At 37.0% G+C, this 23,600-nt stretch overlaps 1 protein-coding gene across 1 annotated transcript in view; it reads right to left on the reverse strand.

Moving 5' to 3' along the window:
• The window catches only part of COL4A4 (collagen type IV alpha 4 chain), a 63,388-nt gene extending 40,127 nt beyond the window's left edge, over positions 1 to 23,261 (reverse strand). The window contains exons 1-12 of the mRNA XM_051626504.1: positions 23,159 to 23,261; positions 20,907 to 20,946; positions 18,784 to 18,861; positions 8,914 to 9,048; positions 8,298 to 8,342; positions 6,606 to 6,722; positions 3,785 to 3,853; positions 3,510 to 3,545; positions 2,707 to 2,769; positions 2,188 to 2,223; positions 1,981 to 2,022; positions 936 to 1,016 (exon numbers count right to left, since the gene is read on the reverse strand). Coding sequence (XP_051482464.1) covers positions 936 to 1,016; positions 1,981 to 2,022; positions 2,188 to 2,223; positions 2,707 to 2,769; positions 3,510 to 3,545; positions 3,785 to 3,853; positions 6,606 to 6,722; positions 8,298 to 8,342; positions 8,914 to 9,048; positions 18,784 to 18,861; positions 20,907 to 20,946; positions 23,159 to 23,214 — 798 coding nt within the window. The 5' untranslated portion in view covers positions 23,215 to 23,261. The remainder of the gene's footprint in view (positions 1 to 935; positions 1,017 to 1,980; positions 2,023 to 2,187; positions 2,224 to 2,706; positions 2,770 to 3,509; positions 3,546 to 3,784; positions 3,854 to 6,605; positions 6,723 to 8,297; positions 8,343 to 8,913; positions 9,049 to 18,783; positions 18,862 to 20,906; positions 20,947 to 23,158) is intronic.
• Between the last annotated feature and the right edge of the window lie 339 nt (positions 23,262 to 23,600).

A 23,600-nucleotide genomic window follows, 5' to 3' on the forward strand; every position in this document is an offset into this window, starting at 1 on the left:
TTCTTGTTTGCTGCTCTATTTAGTTGGATGCAAGCATTCACATGCATAAACCTACAGTGCACAGCCCCCGTCTGAATGGGGTGCATGGCTGGCTAGGTAGCCACAATCATGTCACATCTTGCACTGCAGCCTGTGTCACGCTTTGCAGTAACACAGGGAGTTTATAGAAGTTATTTTGGTCCCTTCCCCTTTCCTCATACACACATATGCATGTGCATAATCAAAGCCTAAGATCCAATATGTGAAATTTATCAGTTCCTTGAGTTGAGACTGCAGGGGCTGGCAATGCCAAGTCACCTTTTCATTTGTGTATTTGTGCAAATTGGACATGAGGACAGAGCTCCAATATAGGGTTCTGTAATGCAGTTACTTAACTCCTGTTCTTTTTAAACAAACTTTCCAATGTTTTAAGGCACACACAACTGTGGCTACAGTAGGTGTGATACTGAAGAAGTACCATAAATAACAGGAACTTTCATTAAAAATAGACAACTAAATCACACTTAATTTTCATATTAAAAGAGAACCCTAGAAGGGTTAGGGTTGATAGTTCAGAACATTACAATGGAGAAATCTCAGAGATAATTGCCAAATATCTGAAAAATTAAAGTGCTAGTGAAGAGCCACAAAAGATTCAATACCAGAGTAACCAAATTCACCTGAGATGCCCAAAATAGGATTTGCTAGTGACAGAAAGTGAAGAAAACCAAAACAAGGGCAGTATCTCCTTTCTGCTTCAAGGACATGACCTGAAGTACACATGGGCTGTCCTCTCCTGAAAGCCTATAGGAAGTGTGCTGAACAACAGGGTTTCTGCTGAAGCTGATGGTTTATTACAGAAAGAAAGACTTTTCCTACACTACCCTTGCAAAAATTACATCACAGGATTGTAATTGCCAAGTTGAGCACAGTTAAATATGAAGAGAAATGAACACCTTGTCTCCTTTGAGCAGCTGAGCTCCAGGAGGTCCAACTAGCAGTGGTGACCCAGGTGGCCCAGGAAGTCCAACATCACCCTGTGGAAGCCAAAGGAACAGCAGAGAGGCATTCTGTTCTGTGCAGGCTTTCAGTGAGACTCACCAGGTTGTCCTCTTGTACTACAGTACTATGTATTTCTGTTCTCATTGAACATGTACTAACACCTGTAGGTAAATAAATGTTTGTACTGAGCTCAGTAAGCCTCTCTAGCATCTTCCCAGATGAGCAAGGCTGATGATCTTAATCCCCCCTCCTATTCTCCTCAATCACTAAAAAAAATGTTTTGGTTAAGGAAATAAATGAGGACTCTGTACTAATGGCTCCTCCTCTGAGTCTGCTGTGGAGACAGTTACAGTACTGTCAAATTTCTTTTGTGTCCATACAGTCTGTTGTGTTCCAGACCAAAGTTAGAGCACAAGGCTTTGTAAATGCAAAGGTGAAATTACTGATTTGTTATGGAAAGTTGTGCATGTTAGAAACTTGCACAAATTCTAAGTGACTGGATGAATTCAAAATCCATTATGCCACATTAGTTCTTTAAGTCCTGAGTGTGCTAACAGGTGGAGAGTGGGAGCAGAAGTGCAATTATGTGACTGTCCTTTTCTTTCATCCTTTACTTGGCACCTGTTTCTGGACACAGCAAGAGATGAAATTCAGTGACTGATCTGGTACAGCCACTGTTACTGGACAGTAATGTTGTGATTATTTAGGCAGTGTCTGCACAGAATGTAATTGCTGTGTAAATGCTAAATAACATATTGTTGCTTTTCAAAACCTCAGAATACACTTGATTCCTGTAGGCATCTCACTGATTCTGCACAGAATTAATTGATTCAATAATTTATATCACTTCTCTTTCCATTCTAACCTGATTAGTGGGAGCACACAGCCACAAATGAGTGGGATTCCAGGGAACCCAACAATGCTCTCTTACAGTTCTAATTCTACAGCAAGAATATATTTAATAATAGTTGTTTTTTGTAGCAAGATTTGTTTTCTTACCGGCTCCCCCTTTTGTCCATCCACTCCAATACCTGGATTTCCCTAATTGACAAAAAAATATACATAGTTGGAAGATAATTGGAAATGCTGGCATTAGAATGTAATCAAATAACTCCTTGGTGATGAATAACTGTTAGAGACACTTGAAATATTTGTATAAATTACTCTCTTATTTCGCTAACAACTTCAGGAAAAGTCATTGCCTACCTGTTCACCTGGCAAACCAGGGTAACCTGGAATACCCTTTAAAAGAAAAGGAAGACAAGTTAGTATGTCTGATTTAGAGACAGCTCTGCTTTGAAAATTACCTCTTCTTGCCAGTAGTACCTACAGACAGAATTTCCTCTTGGAATGTACCAATCCCAAAGTGCAATTTACTTCACCTGGTCACTGCTTTCAGGAGAGCTGAACTCTGGCTTCCCACTTTCCTGTGTGCCACAAGATGTCTTTGTGGAAATGGAATAAGGAGAGAGTACTAGCAGCATTCCTGCATGAGCACAGACTATCAGGATGAAACGTGTTCATGCCAGCATGGGAAGGATCAACATATGCTCCAATTCCTGAACTTCCAAACTCATAAGGTAAGGCAAATATCTCTCTTTTTTATAATCTGCCTCAAAAAATATTTCTAGGCTTTGATTCACATTAAGGCAAGTTGTAAAGTTGGTAGACCAGAATTTATACATATCCTGCAAATGCAAGGCTGTATAACTGTGGTGATCTTACAGGCAAGCCTGGTTGGCCTGGGTATCCGGATGGGCCCGTTGTACCTCTTGGCCCTCTAGGTCCCTGGAAAAGATGGCAAAAGGTCTGTTTGTGAAAATACCAAGAGTTTAGCCCTTTCTCCACAAAACTAATCCCCCAACATGCCTGCATCACTCTAGGACTCAGTCTGCTGGCCACCACATTCCACCCATGGCCTGAAGCTTATATCATGTCTAAACCTCACTGTCACTAGAGCAGCTCAGCTCCACTCAGTTCCTGGTGCATAATGCTGTAGAGATACTGGATAATAGCCAGTTGTGTGTTATTAACTGATTACACTACTGCAGTGTGGGGACTTGATAGAGTTCATCAGTGAATACTTTTTTGAAGGGCTTAAGAAGAGGAACTCAAAGCCATTAAGAGTGTGAGTCAGCAACAAATTAAATTCTCTCTTCTCACATGTTTGTATGGCCAAAGTACGTGTGCTACATCTTCTTGGGAGATCCACCAGATACTGTTGTAGAAGGTGGCATATCTGTACACATCTTGAACTTCACAGAGAAAATACTCTGCAAACTGAGTACCAGGGCAACAACTGCTCACTGCACAGCTACTGCAGATAGGTATTGTCCTATTCAGCCAGCATGAACTGGTTATGGGGACTGACTATAGGGATTCAATGTTATTAGACTTTATTCTGGAATTATGCTATTTAAGGCAGGCAGGCAGGCAGAAATCCCAGTATTTCTTTACTGTATGAAGAAAGAATATTTGAAAGATCTTTAAGACAAAAAGCATGTATAGAACCCAATGACTGTACTTACTGGAATGCCAGGGGGTCCAGGATCACCTCTGTCTCCCTGTAATGACAATAATTTAGCAAATGAATCATTACAAGCTTTGTTGTGGGTATTTTCTAACTTTATAGCTATTAAGATCACAAGCCATCTTGTCATCCAGTTTCTAGTTGTATATTTGCTTCTTTTTTTTTTTTTTTTTCCCCAACATGCTTTATTAAATGGCAAGGAATTATGAGAACAATTACATTTGTAATACGTGTTTTCCTACAAGATACATTTTTTCACAATCAGATACTTACTGGAGGTCCTCTTCCAAAATATGAAACATACACTGAATTTCCTTTTTCTCCTTTTTGCCCTGGATTTCCCTTTAAAGAAAAGAAGTCTTTTAAAACATGATCCACTTACTGATATCCTACATTTCTATGGAGTTTGAATGATAATTTCTCAGGCTGTGGTTTTCTGGTGCCCGTGCATCACAAGGTAATCCATTAGAACCACCATCACTGCAAGAGTGTTTTACATCTAACAAGACCTTTAAAAGTTAATATCTTCTGTACCACTGAGTAAAAGACCCTCCTCACAACTTCTGGACTCCTGCTCTGTTAGATGCTTCTTAGCTGGTACTTCAGTATTCTACGATCTTCACAAATTTGCCAAGTATATCAAAATGCTTACCTCCTCCTTCAGTGATTCAGAGGCTGTAAGTATTAGCATTCTGCCTTCTCCAAAAGTTCATGCTATGATTGAAAAAGCTGAAAGCATGGGCTGTTACATGCATAATCTTCAACATTTCCATCTATCAGGAAATATATTTCACAGTCTATTAAAAAAAAAAAAATCCGACACCTAAAGGCCCTGTGTTTTAAAAAACTAAGTGCCCATGGTACTTGGTGTGGAGTCCTTTATATAACTTCACTAATCTTAGCACCCTCGAAACGTCAGTCTGACTTATCAGGAACAGATGACTCCTTTTGCAAAATTTAATTGTAATGTTCAATTAACTGTTAAGAGCATGATAAGTACCTATCTGAAGAACAGATATAGTAAGACATTATTTCTGAAGTTTTCTCATTTGAAATCCAAGTGTACTGGTTATAATTTAACTGAAGTCTATATCCACTTAACTACTGATTTCAATAAAATGAGGTACTGTTTTTCACAGAATTAACCACTTTAAAACTGTACTGGTTTTCTGATATTAACAACTGGCTGCTCAAATCCTGAAGTCAGAATGAAACAGGGAAAGCATTTATCCTTGGAATGGTACAATTAAAATAAAAGTTACAGCTGTCTGCAGCTGAATATAGCTACAGTAGACCAGATACAAATTACAGGTCAAACAACAGCTGCTAGGGAATACATTAAACACACCGAAAGTTCTATTTATTTGGTTATTTTACATGTGATCTCTTCTGTAATAAAACATGCCTTTAGATTCAGTTTGTTACTTTCTGCGTGACTTAGGTAATGACTTATAAATAGAAACTACTTTCTTTTCCAGTTTATTGGTGAGGTAAATGTACACATTCTACAAGGTAACAAGCAAAACTGGTGAATATGTACATAGTGTTAAAAAAATTACAGCAGGTGTTCTAAATAAGAATAACATAAATATGTTAGCTGGGAAGTATAGTCAAGTAGTTTCCTGGTGCAACAAATTGATTTTAAAATAAGCAATCTGCATAGAGAGATCTGAATAACATTCTTGTACCCAAGCAAATATGGTCACTATGTCTTTTTTTCTGGGTAGCTAAATTAATTTGCACTGGAATTTTAGTGTGCATATTAAAGATGACATGCCTATTGTGTCTCCTGTTCTTTGTAGGTTGCAAATACTTTTCCAAAGAGCATGCTCCTGGAATTGGGAGAACTTATGCTGTAATTTGTCTTATGTCTCATTTTACTTTTTTATCATTTGGCTAATTGTAGAAGGCAAAGCTCTATTTTTGAAAGCCACAAGTATGAAAATATAGATAAAATTAGAGTTTGAGCAATAGTAATTTTACCATTTGGAGGATTAATGGGTGACTTTGAGAGGTATAACAAATGAGATTATTATCAAGTTTTTTTATCAGATAGCATATTTCATAGCATTTCTTATGGGTCCAAGACTGAAATGGTGTATTTTTTCTAATTGTTATATTTTGGTAACATCTTCCCACTTTCACAGCAATTTTCCCACATTTTCTAATTCACTATGGCTGAATCAGCATCCTATTTAGCTCCTACTAAAAATGTCACTTGTTTTTATTGTTTTATTTAGAAGATTTCAGGGAAGCTCTTAGACCAGCTAATCATCTATTAATCATTCAAAACTAAAACTTGTTTCCACAAAAAGTTTAAAAACTGAGGACTAGATCCATTCAGCAAAATGTTTTTGGAGCAACAGTAAGTTATATACCATACTGATATGAATCTGTGTTTTATCTTCATAAAAAGAGCATTGCTCGCATGACTATTTTAGCAATTTTGAAATGTTTTCCATTTTAACAGCAAAAGTCAACAATTGAGGACATTTTAACTGAAATTATCTCCATATATGCAGATAAACATGCAGGCAAGGTGGGGTGTGCACAGAGCAGTCAGGAATAGATTTGTGTTCAAAGTGGCACATGAAGCTGTAAAAGCATGATTTTGGAAGAGATCTCCTAGTACACTTGAAAAATGTTCAGTGTTACAGGACTTAGACTTGTTAAGGCTTCTGCCTGTTCTTACTTCATCTCAGCTGTATCCCTACTATTAAAGGCTTTTGAGGAATTTCAAGTATTGATAAATGGCATGATGGTTTTGAGCTACTCCTCAGTTATACTTCCATGAAGTGGTCTTAGCTTTGGTGTGATTACATACTGGGGAAACAAAGCAGAACTTAACTATCAAGGTAAATGTATATACATTAAGGATATAGGAACTTACTTCACATTCAAGCTTAAACTTAAATCTGTTAGGGTACCAAGTGTCCTTCACTCCCATTAACCTTTGTAAGAATGCCTGGAAATTCATTTTGCAGTGAAAAGCTAGTGCCATAGTTTACAGTTCCTTTCATTTTAAGAGTTGTTAGCTTGGAGGGGAAATGTACAGACACAGTATTCACAGACAACAGGAATGCCTTTCACGTACATAAGGACCTGTTGGTCCAATATAACCATTTTCGCCTGGAAATCCTGGATCTCCTCTTGAGCCATTGCAGCCATCTAAACCACGTTTGCCCCTGGGTCCTTCACTTCCTGGTAATCCCTGAAAGACAGTTTAATATTTATTAGGGATACACCATTATAAACAGGGAATTACTTTTTAAATTAACAGAACAGTTCAGAAGCAAGTATCTCATCTGAAACAAAGGACATCGCTCAGTGGTCCCAGCTTCATACTCTCTTCATTAGAAATGTTTTCTCTTGCCATCAATAGAATGTTTTTCAGATATAACAAATGGCATAAGTATTTCGTAGATTGTTCTTTGATGCATAGTGAATATAACAGGGACAGCACTGGTTAAGAGAGCCAGACTGAGCTCAAGCAGCCTCACATTTTTTAATGGACATGGTAAAACAAAAAACAGGATGCAGTTTGTGCATACAGTAATCCCAGAGATTATGACTATACATTCAATAATTGAGGAAGTGGTTTTCTAACCTAGCAAGAACTAATCAATGTCTAGATAGAGGTTAGTTCTACCATGAATTGGACACCAGGCAAGAGAACCAGTGAGTTTTCCCTTGGAATGATCTTTCCATTGGAGGAAAAATTATTTTCACAGAATTAAATGTTTTTGTAAGGGACAGAGTTATTTTGACCAATTTTTTTTATTATTTTTTTTTTTGGTGGGGGGCACAGGGATAGTTCTGAAAAATAATCAGAAAAGTATCCTGGCCATTTGTCTGAAACCTTTTAACCAATGTTACCTTCTCCCTATCCCTATGTTTCTTCATCCCAATTTGAGAACACTGCTTTTTAATTAACATTTTTCATTAAAAGTATATGCTTTCCTTGGGAGTGCTTCTTTTTTGTGCTAAATTTTGGCTTTGTGACCTCTACATTATACAGGCACTCTGGCAACAGTCCCATTGTCAAGTGTGGACAGCTGACAAGCAGATGGTAAGACACCCACTCAGTTTCTGGTTCTGTTTTCACTTTCAAAATTCAACATTTTAACTTTGTTTGATACATGTGAAACTAATAATAGCATAGGAGTTCAGTTCTAATAAACAGCATTTTTCAAAATACTGTATTGAAGAGATATTATCTTTACCATTTCCACACTGAAGGAGAAAAAAAAATATTGTAATCACATGCTTATAAAGATATATTTAGGGCTCACTTTTCTTCTTCAGTCCCTACTCAGGTTAAAAGTAATGGAGTGCTTGCTTTTTTTTTTTCCTTCAAGAGGACTTCAAGCAAAAATCAGAAAGTTTGAGCAGAAAACAATACATAATTTGAGATGCTTTCAGGGATGTTAAGCATTTGGCAAGCAGACTCCAGCCTGCTAGAGAGCCTGAGAAAACAAACCCATTTTTTTTTTAATCCTAGCACTGGCACATGCTGCAGGGACATGTGCTAGCCTCTACCTTGCCTGCCTTGCTCCTGCATTAATATTTTGAACCTGTCTTCTTGGGATTTTGTGGAGTTTATCAGTAGTAAATGCAGTTGAGCTTGGCTCTTTTACATTTCTTCAAAACATGCAATTCTGTAGGTGACATTATATCAATAGGTATAAAATCAAACAACACACTGAGTGTATTATTCTATTAGAGAACTTGCTGTGACTTTATAGAAACTGTAACTTTTATCAAGCAATATTTATTCAATACGTACAGGAACACCATCTAAACCAGGAAATCCTGGGACTCCAGTTGGGCCCTAAAAAGAGGTGACATGAAAAAACAAAGTTGCTGAGGTCATTAACTCTTAAAAAGAATGAAAAACAAGAATGTATGATACTATATAGCAAGAAACAGTCATCCACTGAGATAAGCAGAATTACACCATTAAAACTAATATGAAGTACTAAGAGCCAAGCACAGGGATTGTACAGCTTTGAAAGATACAGGCCTGCACTGCAATTTATACTCTGTAAGTGGTAATAAAATTCTGTTTAGTGTACAGCACTTTTAAAAGTATCATACTTCACCCTCCAGCTCCATGTTCCTCCCACAGCTCCCTTTGAGGTTAAGGAGGATGACGTAGTATATAAAAATTGGAGACTGGGGCTGTTTCATTTTTTCTGTCTTCTGACAATTCTGATTTTGCAACCCATAGCAACAATCCACTGAAACATTTTTTCAAAGAAAGCTGTAATTTCAGTGAGAACTGTATGTGAGCAAGATTACAGTTTGAGAGATGCTCTTTGATCATTAATGTTCTGCTTCACTTGCCAATATTTAACGTTACGTACTGTATACACCTAAAAGCTGTCTGTGATGTTTCCTACCTTATCACCTCTGTCTCCAGCTGGTCCAGGCTGCCCATTCTCACCTCTCTGTCCTTTTTCCCCCGGCAGACCAGCTGGTCCTGTATATCCCAAGGACCCAATTGGACCTTGAGCTCCCAGCTCACCGGGCTGACCCTGAAAAGAGTTCAAAGAAGTGAAGGACTGCTGCAGTAAACTTAGCAGCAGACAACATTTTGGAGATGCCTGTATGGATAAAACAAGGCTTACAGTGTTTACATATGATTCCAAAAACATTTGCTGCACAGCTTGCAGATCTGTTCCATGCATTAGATGATACAGGAACATGACCTTCACATTTAGCAGCCTGCTCGAAGTGATAATTTCTTTTCACCTTCAGCAGGTCTCCAGGACCACCTCTTTGAGAAGCCTGGGTTACACTGGAAGTCCTCCTGACTCTACCAATGTAAGTATCGCCTTTTGCAAGCATAAGACTCCACTGAGCATCATAGTATTGCCACCAGAGAAGTGATGGCTCTTACTCATCTTTTTCATTCTATGTAATAGGTTCTAAGACCACTTGAGGGCAGTAAAGAATATTTCAGTACAACATCCATCCACGGAAATGACAGGTCATATGTTTATTTCTATATATGGATTGAAGGAAAATAAAATGACAGAAGTCGAAGGTGATTGAAAGTTGGTATGTTAGCTTCAGGAGTCAAATTATGTTGAAGCAACATAACTGAACCACTTACTTCTCAGTGTAAACATTTCAACAGACTGAATCTCTCTAAGCAAACTCTTGTGACCTGCAAGCAGGGACCTAAACCTCTTTTTATTTATTCTACATTTGTCTTTTAAAATATGTCAATAAAATCAGTGTGGTTTGACAGTTGGACATGAAGTGAAGAACTGTGTGGTATGAATCATCCAATCAAGTCAGCAAAGAAACAGAGTGATGGGAAGTTAGCTTACTACATGTTTGTAACAGGAACATACTATAGGCTTATGCTGTACTGGAAGCAGGACTAGATCACCACTGGCCCTGAAGCTACAGGAATTTAGTCCAGAGGCTAGGAAAACAAGTCCTATATTTACAAGTAATGACTGCCTGGAAAAGTATCTTCACACGACTTATGTTCTGTGTGTCTTAACTGGCTCCTCTCACTTAAACTTTGATCCTGCTTCCAGTTAAGTCACTGGCAAAAAATCCAGGGCAGAATCAGCATGTTGTCTTCAGCATGAGTTGCAGTTTTCTTTACTATAATTTCAACAGTGTAAAATATTATGCAAATTAAGGGCTACTAGTATTAAAAAGTGCTGATTCTGCATCCTTGTTAACAATGAATGGACAGTCAGGATTCTGGGTGTTTAAGTATTTGCTTGCATGAACAATTGCAGCCTGTCTATTGGCAGTGCCTTGCACATCCTCTGTTGTAAAACTGAATTTACTCATTGAGATATTCTTGAAGCAGCTATTTTACATCCTTAAAATACTAAAAATAAACCACCAAAACAAAACAAAAATCAGACTAGACAACCATTTTAAGTAAAGCATGATTTTGAGTATTAGAAAAGTGAAATGAATGAGGCTAATGATATAGTAAAATACAATTGTTTGAACTATTCACTCTACTGGTGCGGTTTCTTAGTACACTGATCTAGCTGTTACCATGCAAAATGCAGCATTCAGCAGCAGGAAGAAAAAAGGCATAAGATATTTCTCACTAGTACTCTAAAGCCTTTGTCTTAACAGTGCATTTTGTTGACAAGTTTCTGCAGCAGCTTTAATGTTTTTGATTCATAGTGTATATGCTCTGCATTCAAGAGTTGAAAGAGAATTTTCCAATCATGTTATACCCTCTGGACAGTGGAAGAAACATGATTTTGATAGTGCTTGGGAAAAAGCTGAGACCCTTTATGAGCTCTGTGGTAATTATCCATCATAGTTAACCAGTAAAAACTTCCAGAAAATGTAGTCCTTTGGGCTGATAAAATGTCTTCACTATTTGCTACACTGTACGTTTAGTTGCTTCCATGGTTTATGTCTTCAGTAGGAGGTAGTGAAGTCATAAAGCAGAGTCACTGAATCCAGAATTCACAATAAGCTTGACAGCTGATACAACTTTAGCATGCCATGTGAAGCTGGTGGATTGTCTCTCTTTCTTTCAGCTCAAAGACTGATAATGACTGGGAGCTTTGTTAAGACCAAACTGATACCGTGTCATAACATCTATTATCACATCTATTATTTGTGCCCATCCAATGTGACTACCACAGCATTACAGTCTCAGGACAGCTGTACAAATAAAGAGGATGAAGGTAGTCGTGCTCATGTGGAAATGACAAATTAGCTCAGTTAAAATGAGCAGAATATTATGCCTGCTCTGCCATCTGATGCCAATGAATTCCTTTAGGATTTCAATGCCTTGTTAATTGTCTAGGTCAGGAACTACCCATGCCAAGACTATGGTCTGTTATTTTAGCATATCCTGGGCTTGACCTGCACTAAGGAACTGATCTTTGACAAAACAAGACTCTATTTTTTTTAATTAAGCATGCTTGCTAAGACTAAGACTGCAAATAGTTCAGAATCATGCAGCAAAGCATTTCATACTGTTTGGAAAAGGCAATGGCCAAGGTTATTCAGAATTCTTTTTTTGGTTGCCTGAGACACTGAAGTGCACTTGATTTTTAGAGTGCCATGAGCACTTAATTGTCTGAAAGCAAAATGCTTTAAAGGAGTCTAAAATGGAAATGAACAAAAAAATGGTTCACGCTATTAAAGTGTATTCTGTCTTGCTTCTCGTGATCAATGAGTCAAAAGAAGGCCAGTTATTGCCTCACATTAGGGGAGTGTCCCATGTTACAGGCTATATGGATATAACAGTGATATGTGAAATGCATTTGCCTTCTGATCATATGAAGAAAATCAAAATACCCAGCAACTCAGAGTCAGATTGTAGATAAATAATATAATGTAGTATAATTGTAGGTAAATAATATAATGCCCTTTTTCATTCTGCACTAGACTCTGGCTTATAACCAGTCTTTCTCATTTTACCAGGAGCAGGCTGGAGAAAGGGAGGGAAGTTGAGCAGTATGGGGGCAAGAGAGGCATGCACACAAAGGCATTTGCAGACAGATGTTTTCTTTTGTAATTTGCTTAGTGAGGTGGGAGCATCTGCTGCTTCTCTAAGCTCCACCCATGCCTTCTACCATTTGGAAGACCAGGTCTGCTACAGAGCAAACCCACAGATTCCAGGGGTGTCCATTCTGGGAATTTCCCACTCCTCCACTGTAACTGTGTAGGACTGGGACCAAAACAGTTGTCACTATAAGTCAAGGCTCCAAAATAAGCCTTCTAAACATTAACTTTATCAGGATGAGATAAATCTGAAAAAAACACACAACTTGGCATTAAATCCACTCTATTGTCCTTATCAATTTTTTATGTGACTGTGGGTTAAATAGTGAGATTCAGACTAATACATGGCATGTACTTTACCCTCAGTTTGTTCAGAAATAGCAGATTGCATAATGACTTTTCAGTATTAGAGAACTACTTTTTTACAGTCAGATTTTGAGCCAATTACATGCAATAGTAACTCTTAGTGCTTGACTTTTCTCAGCATATGAATCATTCTGCAAACTACTGGTAATTTATTTGGTCTTTTGTAATATTTTTCAATGATAGAATATGCTACAGGAACATTGTACCAGATAATGCAGGTTAGTATCCTCAGTGATACTTAGTATCTTACTTGGTATACTCAGGATACTTAGTATCCTCAGTGATACACTGAAGTACAATAATCACAGTAAAGTGCTGAAAACATGTACTTTGTTTTGTGTTTTAACCCTGTGAACCATGAATGTAGACAGTATCCAGTAAGCCGGTGAGTGTCACTATTGTTTTAAGCAGGAGATAATTCAGCACTGAAACTCAAAGAAACAGTGTTTATGGTTGAAAGCAGAAAGCTGCAAATAGAGCATTTTAGACCGCAAATAATTAACATCAGATTAGCTAATAAAATTAACTTTTGCTCTGATTAATTTTATTGAAACAAGTCACTGATTGGCAATTTTCGGTTGATGCAAATCTATGAAAAATAATATTTGTAGAGTTTTGTCTTTTCTGATGTGGAGAAGCTTAACAATCTGCAGCAACTAAGAAAAATACTATTTTTGGTATGGTGGAGCAGGGAAACCAAAAGTATTAAGGGAAAAAAAGATACTCATGAATAAAAGGAGGAATCATTTAACAAGACTAAAACTTTTGAAAAATTTGGAAAAATGTCTAATATGAAAAATTCTAATTTACAGATACTGTAGCTGGTCATTGTATATGAAGAGCAGCCTCAAAGAGATGTTACAGTGAGGAGAGTAGAGTGGTCCTGTTCCTCTTCTGCATTCTGGTAAGCAGGCTCCATTTCTTACCCGTTCAAATCCTAATTTCTGGAGACAGAAAACTGCCTACTGCTCTGCCCAGTTATAAAAAGATGTGTGGTCTGCTTCAGATATAGATCTAGGGGTCTCATTTCTTTAGGTCTATAGTTCTCAGCAATTATAAGAAACATGTTTTTTTCTATGGTTCTCAGTGACTGTAAGTGAAATACTACAGAAATGCAGAACTGGCCTCAGGGATCTTGTATTTTAAAACTTTATCATAGCTAATACACTGGGGAAAATTATTAGTAAGAATGAGGCAAATAGTGGGAGAGGTCTGGGTTTCCTCAGATACTAGTGTGTATGTATCTTTGATAGTGGATTCAACTAAGCGTGTGTCTTTGAGACCAAATAGATGGATTTTACATATTAATTTCTCAAGCGTGAAACTTGAAAATTCAAACAAAAGTGCTGGATATTCCATGTGAATGACTGACTGCCATTGCATACTGACATGAAAGAAAGTGTGATTTTTAAGTGCCCCAAACCAGATGTTTTCATTTCCCAGTTCATGAATCTTGAATATGCTTACGTGCTGCTCTAAACTGGACTCAGTGAGCCCAGAGGATCTACTAGGGACATGTGACAACTCACATCAGGTCTGTTTTAGGGAGATGTGGCAAGAGAAGAGATACTGAGGATACAGAGCTATTATAGTGTGAAAAGTTACCATTCTCATCCCACTACCCTGAAGTTATACATCCAGTGACTTTCTAACTTACCTGTGACAATCAACTAACTAAATATATCTTGTGAATTCTTACTCCTTAGACACTGTATGCCAGAAAATGCAAGACCTCTCTCTCAGATTTCTGTTTGCTAGGTTCTTCACTACACTGGTATGAAAGTAGGCCACTTGCTTCATCCGCAAAAGAACCAACATTGGTCTTGCTGAGTTATATTTATTATTTGCTTTGCTCCAGGCATTTCACATGATCTCATAGAAGCTAGATCAGGTTGGGTCATGAATAGACGCTTGCTTTCTAAATCTACTTAACTCTATAAACAAAGGCAAAGGAATTGAGTGGGATCAAACTCTGGGGTCAGCACAGGACAGGTTTATAATTGGTCAGTGCTAACTGCAAACGTTTTTTTAGCTATCTAAATTCTGTTAGAGCAGCCAGCATTTTTAGAGGTCTCTGATGCAACACTGCAGGAGTTACCAAGGAAACAACTTCCCTAGTCAGAGAAAGACAGGGAAATGGAGGAAAGATTTCACTGTCTGTTGGACCTATCAGGAGAAAATTAAAATCATGGACTTAATGTGAGATCAAAGAGGAAGAGGGGAAGAAAAATTAAAACAATGAAGTTACTGTTTGCCTCTAATGAAAAACATTGACTGCTACTGCTGCCTGCAAGACCATACATCTTGACTGGGAAAGAAGAGGGAGCAGAAAGTCTTGGTTGCTCCTGACTGGCACCAAGAAGCATGCAGAACTCTTACTGGTGTATATACTTTCATTAATGACTTTCTCCTCTCATTTATCTGTTCTATAGTTCTTACTTGAGTATGTATACCAGCCCAGAATATGCACATAGAAATTTAACAGCACAGTTTAATGGTCTTATGGCAGAAAGAGTCCTTTTGAGTTGTTACATGAGATCAAAAGAGAAATAATATAATGTAAAACTAATTCCAACAGTGGTTGCAATAATAACTAAACAGCAGTCAAACTTTCATTGTGATGTGGACAACTGTAATGATATCCAGAGTGAGAGATACTACTAGCAATAGTGACCAGAATGTTTTTCAGACAGTGATTTCTTGCTAAAGAATAGTAGTGCAAATCTCTCTATAGCACAGTTATCTAAGGTTAAGAGAAATTAAAAAAAACAGGTACACAAGCTCTTCCAAAACCAAACATAGCAACCAATGTGCAAGTATACTGATTTTATATAAATATTTAATAAAAGTTCAGCTATTTGTTTTTTCTTCCAACTTGCCCAATTTCAATACATTCAGGAGTGGCCCTGGCAGTTTCCTTTTCTTACTTCCATGATCATCTTTTTTCTATCTAAAACCTCATGTATGTTGTCTACTTACAATGAAAAAGGCTTTCTAGATTGACATTTTAAAGATTTTTGGATGGGCAGCTCAAAGGCAAAATCTGTGATTCTATGATCTTAATTCCTAATGCATTAACAGTCAGCTGCACAGTTTTCTTATACTGCTCTGGTAACCACAGCTTTAACTAATCATACTGAAACTGCATTCAAAAAAAGAGACAAAGGTCCTTATGCCAAAGACAACAGAGCAAGATTTGAGTCCTAGTTTCCTATGGAAACTTGAGAGTATACCACGCTCCTGACACCCATTCTAATTGACCCATAAACCTGAATGTCATTTAGGAGTTTAATTTTAGGTGTGTCTATCACCCTAGTTTTTTTTATTTTTGTGAGAGATGTTAAGAATAAGAGCTACAGTTATGTCAGTGTTTTTAGTCTTACAAAATTTACTTTGCTTCTCAATGGTAATTACAAATAAACAAAGCTATCTCTGAGACTTTTGTTCTACCTTAATTTTAGTAGAAATATTTTTTATGGATTGAATAGCAGTCTGCTCCAAACATAGAAGTAGCATGTTTGTTCACTTTACTAGCTAAACTTCCAGTGGGCAATGCTTCCACTGGAAGTATAAAAAGGAAGGTAACATTCTAAAATCTGTAAAATGCAAACATCATCAAATACCTGTCATAGCATTTTATATGTCAACAAAAATCCCTGAAATGGAACTAGCAACAATATTTTCCTCACAGTCTGCTGACAAAGTGAAACCCGTATCAGATGGGGACCCCTTAGCTGGAACACTACACAACTGCTGTTTCATCAGCAGATAGATATTCTGACTTCTCAAAAAATCTCCTTTCTGTTAGTGTGTGGAGAAGGATGTAGGGAAGTCACCAGTGGCTGTGTGCAAAGCAAAGTGCTTAGGTTCTTACTCAGATGTCAAATTGTGACTTCTAAGTTGGACCTATGACATCTATCTCAGACTTTGAATAACATGTTTAATTAATTTGTAATAAGCCTGACCTTGTGTGTTTCTAACATAAATGACACTGTAGCAGTGCAATAATGAGACAATTTGCCCTTGCCTTCGTGTAAATCTTTGATTACCCTGTTCAATGGAAAATCATTAAGAGAACACCCTACATCTGACTCCTTGTGGTGAAAGAGATTAAGAAATAAACAGAAGTAAAAGTAAGTGGTCTAGTCTACGTATGTCAATGTAACTCAATACCTATCCTGATGTAGCTCGCTTAGATGCTGCCTTTCTCATTCAGCCTTTGTAAAAACCTCTGATCCTGCAGTTGGATAAAGACTTGTTAACTCCAAGGGCTGCTGTAACATTGGCTTTCCAGCTGGTCTGGACAAGATTATCATTCCATTGCCTTTTGCCAGTGAGTCTATGATTATTCTGAAATCTTCTTGTGCTTTCAGCAACTGTTTGCTGGAGGGGCCAGCTCATCCTTAATTTTGACAGCTAGCCTGTGTTAAATAGTGAAAAAGGAAAAAATGTGGTGCTAGGCAACCAAATTTATACTTTTGCCCTTATCTCAACTTCATTACAAAGGAGGATTATTTAATAAACTGTACACTTCTGAAATTTTAGGTTTGCATAGTGTACAGTGTCTGAGGCTTTCAATGATCATTTATTTCTTGCACTTTAAAGACAGGATTGAGGAAGATGCAGAACTCTGAGAAACCAGCCTGGGAGCAGGATTCAGACAGAAAAGTAGATAAAGCAGATGTTTGGCATTCTAGGAAAGCTAGCAATAAGATAAACACATATTTTATTTTGTAACGAGTAGTCTCCACAAAAACTAGTAAAGCAAAGTTATTGTGTCAGAGTGTAAAGGCAAAGCACAGCAAAGTTTAAAAAGCAACAGGATTGTAGGATGAAAAAGAGTTTGAGTGATTCTATAGAAAATTATCCATCACCATACACCAGTATAGAAAATATTTGCAACAATCTATCTGAAGTGGTGTTTAGTTAAGCCGTATTTCATGTGGGGTCTGATAAGTACTTCTAATTCTTGCATATTAATTAATATAAATGATTGCATGAAATATAAATTCATATTACATTGGATAAACTTCATCCATCAGTGTGCATATATATTTCAGAGCTGTTTCAGAAATAGTACAGTTCTCAGACTTACATTTGCATAATGATATTGAATTTATTTTAAAATGTTTATTATGCTTTTATTTGGCACTCAGGTCCAGATCTTTGAAGTATTAAGAAAACCAGCTGCAAACACCTGAATCATAGTTCAGTTTGCCTGTGGTGGGGAGGAAAGCTTAGGAAAGAGCCATAACAACTGCAGAGTATTTAATATTGACTGATTATGGGCATTTAATTCAGAACTTCCAGGCTACTGAGAGACCACTGGAATAATGGAAATTTCCTCTAGTTTTAAAGTCAGTTGTTTTTAAATGGCACTTTAGACCAGGATTTTGGTATCCAAAAACAGTCTATTCAGTAGCACTGAGAGACACTGCAATGCTGCTAGTCAAAATACTTTTCCTGGGGTGCCCTTTTGTTAACATAGTGTTACAGAGATAGACATATCCTAGGCCCCTATTATGAAAATCCTACAGCATGGGGGACTTTCATATAGACATAATCCTGGTGGATTAGGAAAGGATCCAAGGACACCAGGGCAGTGATCATGACACAGCAAAGCATGCAGCTAACTGCAAAAGCACAGGAAGGAAAAAGTGTGTCTTGCTTTTGTGGTGACTCAGGTTGTACACAAATGGGGCGTGCAGCTCTCCTAAAAACTGATCCAAGCTTTCTAACCTTGAACTTTATTATTAATAGTTGGACAGTTTAACTTAACTGACATTTTTTCACTTGTTCACTAATCACAGCATGTATATAAACAGTCCTTTCCTCATATAACATTTAAATTGTTTGCTATCACTACATAGGTAGGGATTTTGAGAAAGAACAGCCAAGATAACAAACTAGCCACCACTGAACTGTATTTCAATTAACAATGTTTATACTTAGTGCATTAAACTGGTAAAATGAAAAGCCTCTAACCTCTTCCAAAATAAAACCAGTAAATGGCATAGACATTCTTTTAACCAGCCTCTTAGTAGAAAAGGAGCATCAATTCCTAAGCATCCTAATTCCATATTTAATATATATGAAGGATGACCTTTATCTAGCTGCTAGATTGATCTCAAAGAATCCTTAACACAAAAAAGGCACCACTACTATTACAAAGTTGATTTACAAGCAAACCTGCTTACAAACAATCTTAACTTCCTTCAGTGATAGCTGTACTTCATACCAGTGAGAGAATTTTGCTAGTTTGTTACATTCAGACTTGTCAATATCTGAATATTGATTTATTGATATAAGTCAAGCATCTTGATTTTAAAGAACCACACTGTGCACAAAATGAACAGTATTTACAACAGTAATTAAAATTAGTTCTAATCACTTACTCTTGATCCTTTTTCTGGAAAGCACCGACAAACTGAACAATCCTGTCCCCCACACGGGTCAATATACGCATATCCCCCCTAAAAATTGAAAGTTTATAGATTTATTAATATGCAGCAGACAACCACTTCATCAAATATTGTCAGCTGGACATATTGTCCAATGGGATTATATTTATGGCAAAAGATTTGGCTACACTTGCATACCCACAGGCCAAGTTCCTGCTGATGAGGAAACTTGGCACAGTAGCAAACATCAGAATATTGTGTAGCTCTTCAGCTTGACAGATATGAACCTTTTCCAATGCTTGCTTGATAGAATGCACGCATCAATATTACATTTCAAATCCTCCTAACCTTCTTGAACCTCTCATCAGCATAAACATGCTTGCCAAGTAGAAGCCATAAGCAAAAGCTCATTACTGTTGCTGTAGAGGGTGAAAGACATCACCTGCAAGTTAGGTTAAGTAATGCTAAACATGACAGCTAAACACAACTACGAAACAGGCTTTTAACTGAATCAGACTTTAATTTGTAATAATGTGAAATTTGCAACCCATCTCATTATGTTAGAAGATTGTTTAACTGTCATTAAATTATAAAAGGCAAAACAGGATGAAGAGCAGCAAGCCCACTCAGCTAATGAAGTTTTGTATTTAATTCTTGCCTATTAAATGATAAAAGAAATACGTGCATGATGTAATTATGCACTGCCTGCCATTAATTTCCTTATTTCTTCTATTAAAATTTTCCATAATTTTCTTCTTAATGTCAAAGAAATGACTACTTTATCTCATCAGGTTGCAATAAGGAATAAAAGCATATTCAGGGAAACTAAAACATAGCAAAATGTACATTCAGTAGATTCATTGTGTGGTAAGTGAACATTATTATATTACTCTTTTCTATTTCCCGAAGTGTAGTGTCAAACACATACCAATTATACACACCACGTGCATTTCTAAACTCACTTAGATGCTTGAAATAGCCACTAGGTAACTTTTTTTTTTCAAATTTGTGTAAATTAGCAAAGTGGTTTTGAAAAGGATGACAAGGATTTAAAAGATTTAAGAATAATTTAGTATAACTAGTAAACAGTGATAACATGAGAACATTTGCTCAGTGTGGATTTCATTTTAATCAAGGTCAACATTGTTTTGTTACTTGTTTTAAGAGCCAACAGAACACAATAGGTTCATACTTCAAATTGCCAAGGAGAAAACACTGATAAATATTAGATAAGGAGAAAAAATTCTGTTCTGTCTATCTACATTATTTTTAGAATATCTGGTACTCCTAAATCTCAGAACAAGGTACAATGGTCTCTCACAGACTGGTTCTCTTTCATGCACTGGATTTCCCATGAAATTACTAATCTACTCCACACTAGTCTCTCACCTAGTTATTAAAAACTTTATCTCTACTGGAATGTCAATGGAAAGCAATTGTCTAATAACACATAAGCTGTTAACCTTTGTTCTAGTTGAACAAAATTATTTTTTTGTAATTAATTTTCAAAAATTCAACTAAAAAGGGATGACTTTGCAGGGAGAAACAAACAAAAAAAAGAGCTTTTAAATATTTGAAAGAAACTAAGAGCATGGATTTGAGTCTCAGTGAAGGCTTTGCAAAAACAAGGTTAATATGGAGGACAGTACAGAGAGGGAACTAAAGTAGATATCAAGACTATATTATATGTGAAATTTTGGCTTCCGAGAGATTAAAATGTACAGGGAGGCCAGTTTAGGATCTAGGCTAACATACAAAAATAGTCTTGAAAGCTAGAAGGATTTTTGTATATGCTATAATGTAGAGCTGTTAAAGGGACTTCATTAGGAAGGAGACAGACTGAGTGCATGAGTAGTTTGTTTGTTTTTTTTTTACATGCAGCCTTCCCAAGGCATCTAAATATGCCAAAGAATCTAGAAAAATCCCTAGGAGAAAATTACAAAATAGTTAAGCTGAGCAACAGGGACAGAAAAGTGAGTGAGAACTGCAGAAATACTAAAAGAAACATCACAATTTTCCCATAGAACTAGAGATAATTTTGGTGTATGTAGTGTTACTTGCTTTAAATATACCATCCTACCTCTCAACTGTCTGAAGTAAATATCAATGTCACTTACCCCATCAACTTCTTGTGCTGAAAAAGCAATCAGCAGACACCTGATTTAAAAGAAGCAGAAAACTAAATTAAAACCAGACTTCCAACATCCAACCTTCACAAGAAGGTAGCCTCTAAAATGTGAGAAGTGTGTACACATGATTTAAGTCTCACTACAGGAAAGATATGGACCTGTTACAGTGAGTCCAGAGGAGGGCCACAAAAATGATCAGAGGGCTAGAACACCTCTCCTATGAAGAAAGGCTAAGAGAGTTGAGATTGTTGAGCCTGGAGATGAGAAGGCTCCAGGGAAATCTCACTGTAGCTTTTAAATAATTAAAGGGAGCTTATAAGAAAGATGGGAACAAACTTTCAGTAGGGTCTGTTGTGATAGAATGAGGGGCAATGGTTTTAAACTGAAAGAGGGTAGATTTAGACCAGATATAATGAATAATTGTTTTATGACAAGAGTGGTGACACACTGGAACAGGTTGCCCACAATGCCCCATTCCTGGAAGTATTCCAAGTCAGGTTGAATAGTGCTCAGAGCAACCTGATCTAGTTGAAGATGCCCCCGCTCACTGTAGGGGGGTAGTTGTACTAGGTGATGACCTTTAAAGGTCCCTTCCAACTCAAACTATCCTCTTACGCTAATTCCTTTTTTTGGGTGATTATTTAGGAAAGGAGTACATTTATAAGGGGTATGTACCACCAAGAAGAGGTCAGCACACAATATACGTATTTGTCTTTTTGGATTTTTGAGACTGAGTACAAACAGATGGGCATAAAAAGGACTATACAAAAGTTGTTGCAATTTCCCCCTTGTAAGCTATGTCAAATCCCACAATTAGGAGTGTCCAGAGAGAAACCATTCCAGACAGATTTCTGCACCTCCGCAGACGCCATGGGATGAATATTGAGAAGAAATTGAAACAAAGGACTGATTAAACAATGTGAAGCTTCCAGATTATCAGCTACAGCAGTAAATGGTGAAGTTTTGTACATCCCAGTTGTTCGTCATTTAATACATCAAATAAGTTTGCATAGAAAGGATTTAACATCACAGGAACACTAGCTAGCAGACAATAGTATTTGTTTGTGTTGTGATTATTACTAGTTTAAGGCCATTTTTTCTTCTAACCTTCTGAACTTAGTCTCTGTAAGTATTTTTTTCTGTATCAACCTTGGCCAGGTATGGTTTATTTTTCATTTAAGAAAATGCCAAGCTGCCATCAAGACCTTGCACAAGTGAAATGGAAAGCTGATGATACTGTTCTTGATGTATGGCGCTGCAGTCTCTCCTTTTTCCACTCAGGAACAGCAGGCATGTGTTTGCCAGATTGTTCTATGTCATTTCAAAATCCCTGCTTCCTGAAGCTAGACAGACCTTGCCCATTTACACAAGTCAGCACAAGACTGTAAGAGGTAAATTATTCACAAATAATGCAGAAAAAAGGCAAGAAGAGCTGCCTTGGAGAGATGGCTGGGATAGAAGGCTGCTACATTGGGGAACAACTGAATAACAAGCAGCCTGGGTTTGCACAAACAAAAGAAACATGAAAAAGACACTGGAGAGAGTTCAAGCATATTAGCATGAGCCAAGTCTGCCTGGTATCATGAGTGTCAGATTCAAGCAAGGCACATTTGCTGGGCCAGGTTCCTAGCTAGAAAAGCGTAATTTCACATTCCTAGAAAGCCTGGTGCATGAAGTTTTATAAAGAACTCAAGAAAGATGGAAAATTTCACTGACTTTTCCTAGAAAGTATTACAGAGATGGAATCATTGATCCCACACACCACTCTGAAGATTCCTGGCAACAGTGATCATAATGTTCTACTAAGGATCATTTTCCTCCAGAAAGAACTCCTGGCACAGCTCCATCATAGTCTCTAAAAGTTTTCTTCATGCCTTTTAATAATTCTCCTTTATCTGCAAAATTATTCTGGGACAGGCATTCAGGTTTGAGTTGGTAATTACTTTTTCTTCTCCAAACACGTTAATCACTACAATGCAGGAATATCTTGTCTCTTGAAACAGACCTCAGAATTATAGTTCCTGTTTCCTACAATTTAAGTTGTTTAGTACCTGAAATTTAAATGGTACAAACTTATAGACCAGCAATTGAAATAAAATACAATAAATTATTGTATAGGCTTAACAAATTTATGACAGGCTACAAATTACTTAACTGGTTATTTCTCATTACTGTTAAATTAATAGATGAGTGTATCTTAGTGATTCTAGTTAAAAAAATTAGTGATCTGTAAAACTCACCATGCAGCTGTGATAAGCCACTTAATCTGTTCAAATGAATCCTTTGTTAATGCCATTCAGGCTGATTGAGGTTCTGTACATGCAGCACTTTTTCTTTCTTTCTTTTTAAACAGTAGGTCTTCTCTTTCCTTCTGTTTGTAGATGGTCTACACACTGTCCCACACTTGTTTTCCACTCTGAACCTGTTTATATAAAAATATACATCTGATGTACAAATATGAATAATTACCAGGTGACCAAAAAAACCCACATTTACATATGCCATACTGCACAGCTTTATGTTGGCACAACATTATATTATTCCTATTCAGGCTGCATTTTATTTTACCAGCAATCCAATTATTTCAAGGGAACTCTATATGAAATGACAGATCAACATAAAAGGGTACAAGATTTCAGCCTAGAAAGACTTGAGTCTTCACTCAAGTTTTTTAAATAATGA

Source organism: Apus apus, chromosome 8 (genome assembly GCF_020740795.1).
Source record: "Apus apus isolate bApuApu2 chromosome 8, bApuApu2.pri.cur, whole genome shotgun sequence".
Taxonomy (NCBI): Eukaryota; Metazoa; Chordata; class Aves; order Apodiformes; family Apodidae; genus Apus; species Apus apus.